The 12,985-nt window shown below is 47.4% G+C and overlaps 1 protein-coding gene across 1 annotated transcript in view; it reads right to left on the minus strand.

Moving 5' to 3' along the window:
• Positions 1-3,724: 3,724 nt before the first annotated feature.
• Positions 3,725-12,985, minus strand: part of B4GALNT3 (beta-1,4-N-acetyl-galactosaminyltransferase 3) — a 94,168-nt gene continuing 84,907 nt past the window's right edge. The window contains exons 15-20 of the mRNA XM_007070826.4: positions 11,989-12,287; positions 11,319-11,472; positions 8,384-8,456; positions 7,057-7,210; positions 5,861-5,987; positions 3,725-5,081 (exon numbers count right to left, since the gene is read on the minus strand). Coding sequence (XP_007070888.2) covers positions 4,973-5,081; positions 5,861-5,987; positions 7,057-7,210; positions 8,384-8,456; positions 11,319-11,472; positions 11,989-12,287 — 916 coding nt within the window. The 3' untranslated portion in view covers positions 3,725-4,972. The remainder of the gene's footprint in view (positions 5,082-5,860; positions 5,988-7,056; positions 7,211-8,383; positions 8,457-11,318; positions 11,473-11,988; positions 12,288-12,985) is intronic.

Consider the following 12,985-nt stretch of genomic DNA (forward strand, 5'->3'; position numbering starts at 1 on the left):
CCTCCCATAAGCTGAGCCGACCTTCTGTGTGTTTGACTTTTCAGATCCCCTTCCAGAAATCTACTCTGTCGAATTTCAATTTAAATCAGAGGTACTGGCTTCATCCTGGAGACAGGGCCAAATGAAATTTCTATAGCATATTCCACCCATGAATCTCAATGAGACTTTAGCTGACCCGTAGAAATGCAAGGGCATCATTACATTCCCAACGCTCCAGTAATTTGCCTTATAGGATATTGCCTACTGATCCTTCTGAGTGCTCTTCTATAGGTGAAAGCCCTATGGTGGGTATTTCTTAGTAGTAGCCATGATAGACTGTTTCGATTTTCTTGCTTCAGATTATACACACAATAATATTAGTGATTACTTTGTTGTCATCCACCTTTGTTTATTTTGCCCAGGGGTAACTAAAGCTGCCTCGTCTACGTCCTGAAGGCACCATCTCTAAAAGTGAGAGGGTTGTTTGCTCTCTGTGCTTATTTCACTCCTTGACCTCTCTACAGAGCCAGCCAAGAAGCTGCTAGCAGCAGTGAGGATTTATGAGGTGGATATTTCCCCACTAGCAGCTAGAGTGAGGCTATTTCACACAGTCCACAAAGGAACTATCAAGTCATGGCTTTCAACTACTACAGACCTGACTGGGTTTAGGCAAAGGTGACAAGCTTCACTTCCTTTTCTCAGGTGCCAATCCACCCATTCCCTCATGCCTGCAGCCTGCTCAGCAGAGGAGGAAGAGGTGAGGGATTCTCCATCACCAAAAGTTTACTTGGATGTCCTCCTCTCTCTCAGAGATGCCAAGCCATGTAGTGCTGCATGTGAGGCATATTTGTGTGGGGCCTGCTTCCCATTACCCAACATGACAGAGCAGGAGACCTGCACACAGTGGGTAGGGTGGTCTGCCCTTTGTCGCCTCCTGATCATGGAGCCAGAAGCATTGGCACTTCTGGCTGCCTTCTCACCTCTATGTATCAGACCTCAGATCTGTTCTGACCTGCTTGCACTCCCATGGGCAGCAGGGAGGTTGTTTTTAAAAAAAAAAAAAAAACCCACAACCTTTTAAATAAACAATGTCTATGGAAGAACTGATCTAATGTTTGTCCATTGTCTGGCTCAGAGACTGGGCTAAGCTCTGTGTTCCCTCCTGCACCTTACTTCATGAGATGGCCCCTGCTGGCTGAGGCGGAGATTGGCCTATCATTATGACTGTCACATTCCCTATAGTGCTCCTTGCTGCTTGGGGTAGAAATCTAGCCTGTATCAATGTTCTGTTCCATTTCCTGTGACCCCTGAATCCCTCCCCCCTTTGTGTTGGTCTCTGCAGCACCCCTGCTGGGATACAGAGTGATCTATATCCCATGTATTAACTTTGTCTTTTGCTGCATGAGACAAAGAAAGGAACATTTGACCTTTAATCACTGAAGAGTATTGTTGGCAGATGTCAGAGGAACACACAGACAGAAGTGAGCTTTTGTAGGAAGAAACTGTCTTTATAAACCCCTTGGGGTGCCAGTCTGCCCCTCCTCCTAACAGAGGGGAGGCCTGGGAATAATCTTAAAGGCACAAAGCCACTTTAAGGTGTGGAATTCAGAGGTACAGTACAGAATTAAAACACCAGGCATTGGTGTCTGGATAACATTTCAGACATTTACAAGCAATGAGAGAAGGCAAGATATTCATATGAGAGAAACATTAAAGACAATGACAAAACAATCACATCATGTTCACACAACACATTCTTTCATGATAAAACCCATTCCCTCCCAACCCCTTTGTTGGATTGCAAAACGATCTCCATCGTGGAGTTCATAAGGCAATGGAAAGGGTCAGATGCCTTCAAATAATGCCAATGGAAGTGAGATTGAGTTTATGGAGAAGCCCACGTCCCCACTTTGGTAAAGCCAGGCTCCCCGGAGCCCTTTTGTGATCTTTGGGGAGCTGCCATTCCTGAGATATGCCTCCTTTCTGATAGAGGAGAACCCCGTGACCCACCCCAATCCCATCAGTGTGTAGCCAGAATGACATAAACCAGAATCTATGAGCCTCAGCTTCCACTCTGTTCTTGATTTTGATTGGGGCAGGTGATGGAGAAGAAGCGTCCTTGGGGTTAAACCCTCGACTTTTTCGTACGCATTTCATGCTGGCCTGACAGCCCTGGAGCAGGTATTCCTCTCTTTCCCCACAACCAGTGGCAGTTTCAACCTGGACCTCTACTGTCTACTTCTAGGACTGACAGGCAGGTTAAGTCTCCATGGAGAATTCTCTCTGAGGATTTTCTTCTGAGGCTGCCAACTAGTGCCAATTGTGATTGTGGCTTTTGTGGTGTGCATAATTGTCCTCTGGGAATAGGACTGAGACCCTACCACCTATTTCACATAGACAGTCAAAGAGCCCTTAAAGAAATAAGCAGTTTTGATCATTACCAATCTGGTTGAAAGGCACAAAGGAAGGAGCATCCTGAGTGAGCACCAGAAGACCCCGGGTGAAACCCTAATCCCACTGAAGTCAGTGAGAGTTTTGACATTGATATGAATGGAGTAAGGACTGTATCTCTTTTCATATGCCCAGCTCTCTCTGTAAGCCCTAGGGGCAATCTCTGACCCTTCGTGATTCACTTTCCCCATTGGTAAAATGATACTCTTCTTCAAAGTGCTAAGTACTATTTCTAATTCATTGGATCCCACTGCTTATCTTCTAGGCCAGCCAGTCCCCATTCCACATGAATTTCTTTACAGAGCCAGTTCAGACAGGCTACGAGACCTGCAATTCCAAGGAATCCAGAGTTTGGAGAGAGGGTTTGCAAGTACTAGAGATTGGTTGTGCCCTGCAAGTATGTGCACCTGAATAAAGCAGCATGATAGGACATGCACTGAAGATGCAGATCAACTATTCCAGTCAGAAACAATCAACTGCCAAATTATTAAATTTCTAAAAACAGAGAGTTTTCATCTGTCACCTCCTTTCCCCTCCAAAAATCATTTTCATGTTATTTCTCAGTCTCTAAATATGAAACTTCCCTAGTTAAAAAGACTGCTGTGATTTGCAGTGGGTTTGATACTGAATCTTCTTAGATCCCAGATGGCTACAGTCCTACAAATATTTAATGGATTAAAAGACTCAGTAGCCCCTTGTACATTTTTCACTATTGCTCCACTCTGTATAGCATGCCCTCCCCAACCCTGGAGGTTGATGGTTGGTGGAGCACTGATTTAGCCCGTACCAACCAAGTTGTGGATCTCTGCACTCCTTGAATTATGAGAAAGGACCATAACCCAGGCATTAGGGGTGAAAACTTAACCTGCTAAAGTCAACAGGAGTTTTACCGTTGACTTTGGTGGGGGCAAGATTCCACCCTAGGTTTGGGCAGAGTTTGAACAAGGTCCCCTCCATATTCCTTTCATCAAAGCAAGCTCCTTTCATCAGTGCAGTCACCAAACTTTCATGGTCCTGTCAGCAGTGCAAGCTTGAGGTCCTAAGTTCATAGATTCATAGATAGATATCAAGGTCAGAAGGGACCATCATGATCATCTAGTCTGACCTCCTGCACAATGCAGGCCACAGAATCTCACCCACCCACTCCTTCGATAAACCTCTCACCTACGTCTGAGCTACTGAAGTCCTCAAATCATGGTTTAAAGACTTCAAGGTGCAGAGAATCCTCCAGCAAGTGACCCATGCCCCATGCTACAGAGGAAGGCGAAAACCCCCCAGGGCCTCTTCCAATCTACCCTGGAGGAAAATTCCTTCCCGACCCCAAATATGGCGATCAGCTGAACCTGAGCATATGGGCAAGATTCACCAGCCAGATACCCAGAAAGAATTCTCTGTAGTAACTCAGATCCCACCTTCATCTCACCAGAGCCAGTGCCAGTGCAAGGCTCATCTGGTCTTTCCATAAGTGCAGCATGGTTAATTGCTCCTGTTCTTCCACTATGCAACAAATAGTTCTTCACACATGTAGAATCTACCACGGAAAACAACTGTGAAATCATAACTTATTAAATTAACCCCCAGATGCTGTGTTATAGACCAGGTCTGAGGAGCAGAAAAGTTCTCCTTCTCACTGATAAAGATACAATATTTCAGCCAAGCAAATATTCCATTTCCCTCTATTATGAGTTCCCAGCTACTGCTGGGACACACACTTGTCTGACTGGGCTACAGCTGTCGATATGGCTTCCCAGTTCCTACTGAGATGGCTTCACCTGTCCTCTCCAAGTACCCAGCATGAGCCTCAGGCAGGGAACAACTAACCAAGATGGGGGTCTTAACACTAGCCCCAGCCAGCTGCAGGCAAATGAGGTCTCTCATGAGGGAAAAGAGTTTGAGTCTACAGATACGGCCCACGGTTTGTTGAACAGGAGTGTAGATTTTCCCAGTGATTTCGATGAAAGGGTGGCAAATAGGGCTAAGCACTGGCAGCCTAACGTCCCTAACAGCTCCTCAGTCTTTTCTGGACTGGGCTGGTACCTGGGGATGAGGACAGAACACAGTTCAGAGAAGTTCCTTTGGTCCCCTGTCCAAAGACATGGGTGTCAGAGTTTTTCAAGTATCAAAAGAAACAGCAGCTTTGTTGTAAATAATCCATTCAGGTTGGAACTGGGATTTGTTCCTTTTCTTAAATTTGCACCATGCAAGACACTCCAGACTGCTCGCCACCACTTTTATTATACCATCAGTCAGGGGCTCCAGGTGCATCAGTGTCAGGGGTAACCAGTCCTTCGCTTGTCTAAGGCTCCCCCAAATACAGAGCGAGTCACTGATCCAATGTCTGGGACCCACTGGCTCACAAGTGCCAAAGATAAGTTCCCACTCCTATACACTCATCATCCCTTTTCACAAGCACCTGTAAGTCTGATCTCCTATGATGATTCTGGAGAGAGGAGGAGTGTGTGCTGTTGGCAGCTTGCCTAGGCGAGGTGCAAGCGCTGCTTCAGGGGTGGCTGGCTCTGCTGGGAAGCTTTGTGGTCGAACATTATGGTGTCCTCAGCTGTTGTCGGTTCCACATGCCCCGCTTGGAGTGAAATCGGTGAAAGAAGTTCCTCAGGGACAGTCGTTCCACTTCCAGGCCAGCCTGCATGATCCTGTGGGGGAAGGAAGAGGAGGAAATTCAAGAGACGATTAGTTCAGTGAGACACTCCAAGGAAGGGTTGGCAATAAGGGTTGCTAGGGTGATGTGAAAGTCTCCTCTGTACAGTGTCGAACACCAAACCATTGTACTAATATAATGGCCTAAAAGACCGCTAAGGCCTACAACCCAGGGTGGCTGAGGTCTAGGACTTGTACAGCATGCAAAAGAGTTGTCTGGCATGAAGAGGTGAGGGAAAGGGATACCTCATATCACAAACTTTTCAAAAAATGTAACTGCACCCCATGACCTTACTTCTAATAGCTGCCCTGTTGGGCATTTATTATGTGTGTTATTATAGAGCCTACAGGCCTCAGCTGAGATCAGAGCCCTATTGTACTAAGCACTGTTCAAAGATCAGAAAGGGTCGAAAATATGCACTGGAAGCAACTGTATGTGTCTGATCTACCGATGCCTGCCAAGGGTGTGGCAGGAAGGTACCAGGATTCTGGAGATAGCTCTCTCCTTTCCTAGGTCAGTGGCTATGATAAGGCATTCTGGTTATAATAGCCCCCTTAGCTCTGACAACCAATGTGTTGCTCAAGAAGACATGCTCAGGGGGTCGCCCACTAACGGGGAATGCACACTGTGACCTTTGTCACCTTCAGTTCTTACTGCTCTACGTCAGCAGGAACCCCAGCTCACTTCTCTCTCCCTCCCTGCCATCTGAGGATCAAGGGAGACTGCTCTACTGAACTGCAGCCTGGGCAGAGCTGGTGGAACGTCTCCATTCACCTGTCCACGAGTTCCCAGTCCTCTCCTCCCCAGCGATCCCGGAACTCTTTGGTGTTCATCCCTCCAATCTGATCCAGGTCAGACTTGTATATGCCTAGGAGACCAAATCCATTCACCTCCCAATAGCCTGCGGACAAAACCAAAAGTCATCAACCATGTTTGCATCCTAAACCACTAGTGAGTGAAGCAGGAGATTCTCAGCCCTGGTGATTCCTGCCTCCTCAGAGACAAACAATCACACTTTCCTGGGACAATAACTGATTCAAAGAAATGAGAGGGACACACAAACTAATCCCAGCATCTCTAGTCGCAACAAATCTAACACCCAGCACCAAGGTACAAGGTGTTAATGTTTAGGGCACCCCAGGAACCAGTTCTGAAAGTGGCTAGAGAGCACCTGGTCCTTTTAGCTCTGACAGATGCCCTCACCTCTCATGTAAAAGCAACATACTTTCTAATTCACCTGTATTATCCCAACATGGAGGGTCTGTCCTGGGTGTTAATACTGAAACTGGAATTTTGCCCTGATTTTGAGAGAATCACATGAAGTCCCACACTCCTTTCTTGGATGGTCACCTGTACCTAACAGCAGTGCTGCTCCCTGACCCAAGGCCTGCTGTCTCTCAGCTCTTCTCAGCAGGGATGATCTATGCCCACTGAAAAGAGATGAATGAGCTCAGACCAAAGCAAGACACTCTAACGCAGTGGCTCTGGTGGCCCTTGCATCAGTCCTCTTTGGGTCAGTCGTGGACCCAGTGGAGATGAACCTGGGAACAGTTATGTCCACAGCAGAAAGAAATGAAGAGAGCAGACGAAGGAGCTGGAGTGAGGGGAGAGAAACTGAGAGAGAGGAGGGATTTTCTTGAAGAAGCCAAGTGTATAAAAAGACTGTAAATGGTGTCCAGCATAATCTTTGCGCATCCTGCATCAATACACCACTCACATGCATTATACAGCTCTGCTTGCTTAACACTCTGATACAATGTATGGTAACAATCTTCTTGGCACCTGGCATTGAGATTTTAGCTCAGTTAAACCCAATCCTATATCTAGTCACTCTCTTAGTGGCCCTGGTAATACCCACAACGTCAAGATTTTGGAGGACCCCGATAATAGTGAAGGAACATATCCTGAGGGTTTTTCAGACTACAAGCACCTTCCTCCCAGGTCTGAGCCATAGAGCCCTGGCCTCTTACCCTCAGGCCATTGTGGAGATGCGCCGCACTGCAACCTCATAACTATGGGTGCAAAGGCCATCTTGCCCTCTATGCAGTGCTTCCGAATCAAGTCGATGATCCCAGCCGGGAAGTGGATGTGGAGATCACACAGGAAGATGATACTGTGTGGATCCTGGAACCAATCACACAGCTATCAGTCATAGGGAGATTTCATCCATTGCCATTGACCTGGCACCACAGCTTATCCAGGGAGGGCGTGCGGGCACCATCCTCGCTGGCACCGCTATCAGCCACAGCATCCTGCACTCACTTTCGATTATCTGGGCTATGCAGTTGTTACCTATTGTTAACACTGTTGAACTAGGGCAATTTTCCAACCCAGTCCTGCTGAATGATCCTAGTTATACCCAAAGACTACAATACCCATCTCTCTCATAGCCCAGGTAGGCAAAAGCCAACCACCAGCCAGCAGTTGTTGCCCCATAGCTGTCCAAGATCCATGGGGTCTCATACTCTTTCACAGTAGGGTTCCTTCACACTGCTCTGACATATAATTTACACCCACTTTAAGGCCCCTCTATACTGGCAGAGCAATGTAAATGGGCCCTTGTGTAAATAAGAATCAAGCCCCTAGTCTCTGCCTCACCATCACCACCTTGGGCCCAAAGATCCTGCCTAACTTGGGGCCATGGCTCCTGTGCCACAAACAGAACACCCTCAGCTCACTCAGGGCCCAAAAGCCTCCTCTCAGATCTTAAGGCTGTGCTGTGGCAGCTGGACAATCAAACATGCTTTAATGTGATCTGTTCCCGCACCTCACTCAGAGCCTTGCTGGGGAGCCTGCATGGGGGACGGTGCTTTCTTATTTGGAAAATACAGACTGGATTAAAACAGGCCTGTCTAGGGTGACCAAGCGATGGGGGGTTGGGAATGAATTAAAACAGCCTTTCACCTCTAGGTCACAAATCCAAATCCAGCTTCAGGTTGGTAAAGTGGTTGCCGTGCAATGGCTGTTCAGTGATTTGTGTGAAATATGTTGTTGCCACAGTCTAGTTCCTTGCAGGCAGTGTTCACATCACAAAAGCCACTGGCACTAATTTCTCTCTTTGATTGGTAGTCCCAACAGGGAGGCTAAGAAACTGAATGGTCCACAGAAACTGATCTCCTCTACGTGGCCCCTCCAGGTCATGATTGAGGCACATTGTCAAGGCAGCATGAATAGGACACTTGCACTGATCCTGGCCACACTGAACAACAAAGGTTTCAGTATGACAGGTAGTGCTTGAGCTGTACAGGGACTACAGATCTTTCTGCAGCTTGGGCTCCACAGCTGCCAGGCACTCACCTTCACTAGGTCTATCCCAGCCTGCAGCCCTGCAGAGCGCTCAAAATTCCCCGTCAGCTTCAAGTACTGGTAACTGTTGGCAAGACAGACAGGAATTGGGTTAAGTTCCTTAGCCACACAACAACTCCTTCTAGCGAGGCTCTTTCGCTCTCTCGCAGTGGTTCCTGGAATTCTCTCAAGGAAAACAGGGGGATAGTGGGAGAGGAGGAGAAAGGACCTTGGTTCACTGCTCACTTACAACTCTTGGGAATGTTTAGTTTTATGTGTGGGTGTTATTGTATTACACATTCACACTTACTTTCATTCCTTGTGCAGCACAGTAAACACCTTCCAGGGCCCAACAGGTGCCTGATATAATCGGGGCCTGGACAACCGAGATGTGTGCTTAACTGAGACCTGCATTCCAGAACAGATATCTCAGAAGTGCTTTGAGACCCACAGATAAGTGTTTCATCAGCACAAAGCACTATTAGTTGTATGATTTGGCACATATCTGAGAGCTCATTCTGTGGAACTGCTCCTAGCTGGTTCCAAAGCAACCAAATGGCAGCTCCATGACACGGTTACGAAGAAGGGGAAAACACATTTGTAACTTTAATCGAACGCTTTGTTAGTTCACATCCCAGTCTTGTGTAATGAGGCTGTATGGTGCCTTGTTTCTTTTTACTTACAGGAGAGGGTCTCTTGTGAGGGCAGTCCTCCGTAGCCTGTTTAGCACCATTTGGCATTCCAGAGGCCTGGACTAGACCGACTAATGGGATGTGCTCTAGAACAGGGGTTCTCAAACTTTTTTTGTTGGGCCCATCTTTGAAAATATTTCAGGCTGTGATGACTTTCCCCACCCCCGCGCCCTCCAGGGTTACCATATTTCAAGTTCCCAAATAGAGGACACTGCCAGGGGAAGTTGGAGGGGGAACAGGGGTAGGCAGAGTTGTCACCAGCAGCAGTGCAGAATGGTGGCATGGTATGGCATTGCCATCCTTACTTCTGCGCTGCTGCTGGCGACACTGCCTTCAGAACTGGGTGCCAGGCCAGCAGCCGCTGCTCTCACAACCCCCCTACAATAGCCTTTTATCCCCTTTTGCATCAGAACCCACAGTTTGAGAAATGCTGCTCTAGAACACAGAGGGAAGGTGTGATGCTCTGTACCTCATGGAAACACCCTACAACCCCATGTTCATCCTTATAAAATGATTATGTGGTATCCAATGCAAAGTTTGTCATGTCGGGTGTCTCCGGAAGGCTCATGATGCACTGAGCATTGTTGTTATAGCGATGTTATAGTAATAGTTTTTACAGTAATGTTATAGGTTGTAATTTCATGTATATAGTTATGAGGCTGAAAATGTGTCCTCATGGCTTAAAACAGGCCCAGGCAAAACTTTCCAAGAGCAGAGGGGCAGTTCACATCTCATCAGGCCATGTATGGGACAAACCCAGCCCAGCCTCACAGGAACAAAGGACACTGGCCTAGGCAGCAACAAAGGATCTGTTGCAAAAAGAAAAGGAGTACTTGTGGCACCTTAGAGACTAACAAATTAATCTGAGCATAAGCTTTCGTGAGCTACAGCTCACTTCATCGGATGCATCAGGTATTTTCCACTGAATGCATCCGATGAAGTGAGCTGTAGCTCACGAAAGCTTATGCTCAAATAAATTTGTTAGTCTCTAAGGTGCCACAAGTACTCCTTTTCTTTTTGCAAATACAGACTAACACGGCTGCTACTCTGAAAAGGATCTGTTGGACTCTCAAGTGAGTCACCCCCACTTCTTTTGGTCAGTAGGGACTACAATGAGGTAATGTTCATCTGACTTTGAAGGGGCATGGGGCAAAGCCAAGAGGGAAGAAAGGACATGATAAAAGGGAGAAACATTTGTCATGCTCTTCCTCTCTCTTCCACCTCCATTTACAGACATCACCACCAAGCGACTGAAGCGCTGATCAAAGGGGAGAGCCTGGCTAAAGGGCAACTAGCCAGCCTGTGGTGAGAAGCATCTAAGTTTGTAAGGGCATTGAAAGTGTTAAGATCAGCTTATAATGCGTTTAGCTTTTATTTCATTTGACCAAATCTGACTTGTTATGCTTGGACTTATAAATCACTTAAAATCTATCTTTGTAGTTAATAAATTTGTTTATTTATTCTACCTGAAGCAGTGCCTTTGGTTTGAAGTGTGTCAGAGACTCGCCTTGGGATAACAAGCCTGCTGCATATCAATTTCTTTGTTAAACTGACAAACTCATATAAGCTTGCAGCTTCCAGCGAGCATAACTGGATACTGCAAGATGGAGGTTCCTAGTGTTGTGTCTGGGTCCGGAGATATTGGCTAGTGTCATTCAGTTGCACAATCCAAGGAGCAGCTTACATGCTAGAGGCTGTGCGTGAGTGGGGGTTCTCACAGCGGAGCAGGGTAAGGCTGGCTCCCAGAGTCAAGGATTGGAGTGACCTAGCAGATCACCGGTCCCAGATAACATCAGGGGAACTTCACAGAAGGTCTTGATGTTGCAGGTGTTGCAGATGACCACTTTAGATAACTGCTAGATAATTGGCTGAACATGCAGCTTTCTAAATTCTCCCTTCTCTCAGTCCCATTCGTCACTGATTTGTCACCTTCTTGGTCTTTCCCCTTTCTCCATTACTTGGAGACTTGCCTTTGACCTTTTTTACTACAAACCTGAACAGGAGCTATAAAAAGGGAGTTGCATCTGGATGGATGGACTGTGCAATAGGCATATGCGTGGAGGCAGATGGTGTCACTGTACGTGGCATACAGGTGCAAGAATGTGTGTGTGTGTGGCTTGTGTCTGCAGGGGTGCATGTGTTTGGCTTTTTATATGCAGATGGATGTGGATGGCCTGTATGCAGAGATTAATGTGTGTGCTGTGTTCGTAGGGGTGTGCCTGTGTGTAATTCATGTGAATAGGTGGTATTCTCACCTGCGTAAACTGGACCTTTTCAGAGCCTTCTCTACATCCATGTCATCACTGCTGTAGTCTGCGATGATGACATTGAAGTATGGGTCCTTGGTGACTCTAGACAGTTCCTCCATGTCAGAAATGAACTGCAGCACCCAGCGTGCCTGGTTTTTCACTAATCATGGTGGGGACAGGGTTAGGGAAGGAACAGAATCAAAGCAAAATTGATTTCATGCCTTGAAATGGTTGCAGACAGCCAAGATTTTCAGTCTCCTGTCAGATCCAGTTGAGACAGACAGGGGTGTCAGGGAGCAATCTAGGGACAGGCCCAAACTGAAAACCCGAATCTGAATGCCCTGAGCTTTGGGGCCATTTGGATCCAGATCTTGGCACTGCAGGGTGAACCCATTCCGAGTGTATTTTGGGAGTCAGATTTCAGAGAGTTCAAACCACTCGGGGGGTTGGGCCAGTTATATTTCTGATGCAGTTTCATTTGGAGGGAAAAGGAAGTTGACAGTGACATGAGGAAGGTGGTGGAGAATGGCACAGACACAGTGTTCAGAGCTGTCTCAGAACTGGTCCCTAGCAGCTTCCCACTCAGAGGCTGGCTCAGGACCAGGCCCCACAACCTCCCCACTCACGTTTTATTTTGGAAGAGCCTGGATCTCCTGCCCCATTACAAGGCCCTTACCTGGCACTATGAAGTGGACAACAGCACGATGGTTCCAGGAGAAGCCCAGTGGCCAGCACAGGTCTGGCTCATTTGCAACTCCCATCAGTTGGCGTCGGCGGCCCCATGCCAAGTTCTTCATGTTCATCTCCTCCTGCTTGTCGCCGCTGATGCCCTGCCAGCCCCGTGCAAAGACATACTCTGAGAAGCGCACAAGCTGCCCTCCTCTCTCCAGCAGCTCCAGCTCCAGCAGGTAGCGGCTCCCCCGCAGGCGGTCTTGGCGCTTCTCCACATTCACTACACGCTGCAGGTGGAATCTCCTGCAGGGATGCAACAGGGTTCTAGATGTTCCCCACACCAGCGCCCGGCAGCCACTCCTCCCCAGGTCATTTCAGCCAGTCCCTCTTCCAGGAATGTTACGAACCCTTTCACTCCCAGTCCACAGCTTTACTGCACCATCCCAGAACCCATGTCAGAAGGTTTAGGATTTTGATTATCACCCGGCCTCAGGACTATTCACTTGGGATTAGATCTGGAATCCCAACAAAGATAAAATAGCTGATGAAGGAAGGGGAACAAAGATCATGCCAAAAAATAACTGTTTAAAAGTGAATTTAAGTTATGCTGTGGTGCCGGTGAGAGGTGCTCTATGCACAGCCCTGGAGACTACAGGCTTCTCAGGCACAGCATGGGTGATGGTAGCCTTCCTACACCCTTTCAGTGTATCTGAACCCTCAACTGGCAGGGAGAAGTTATCTCAGTTCCTATGTCCATTCAATGCATGGCTGTTCTGAGGAGACAGCCAATAGAAGGGCTAATGATGATGCTGGTTTACACATTCTGGGAACATGCTTACTGGGAACTGGACTGAAACCTTCATTCATTTCACACCAGCCACCACCCAGCTGTCAGAGAACTTTTAGCCACTACTGACCTGGGTTAGACAGGTCTTAGTGAGCTACATTGAAGGTGTTTTCTCCCATTCTTATTCCACTCAGGTGTTTAGTACCCCTTCCAC

The sequence above is a fragment of the Chelonia mydas genome, chromosome 1 (assembly GCF_015237465.2).
Source record: "Chelonia mydas isolate rCheMyd1 chromosome 1, rCheMyd1.pri.v2, whole genome shotgun sequence".
Lineage (NCBI taxonomy): Eukaryota > Metazoa > Chordata > Testudines > Cheloniidae > Chelonia > Chelonia mydas.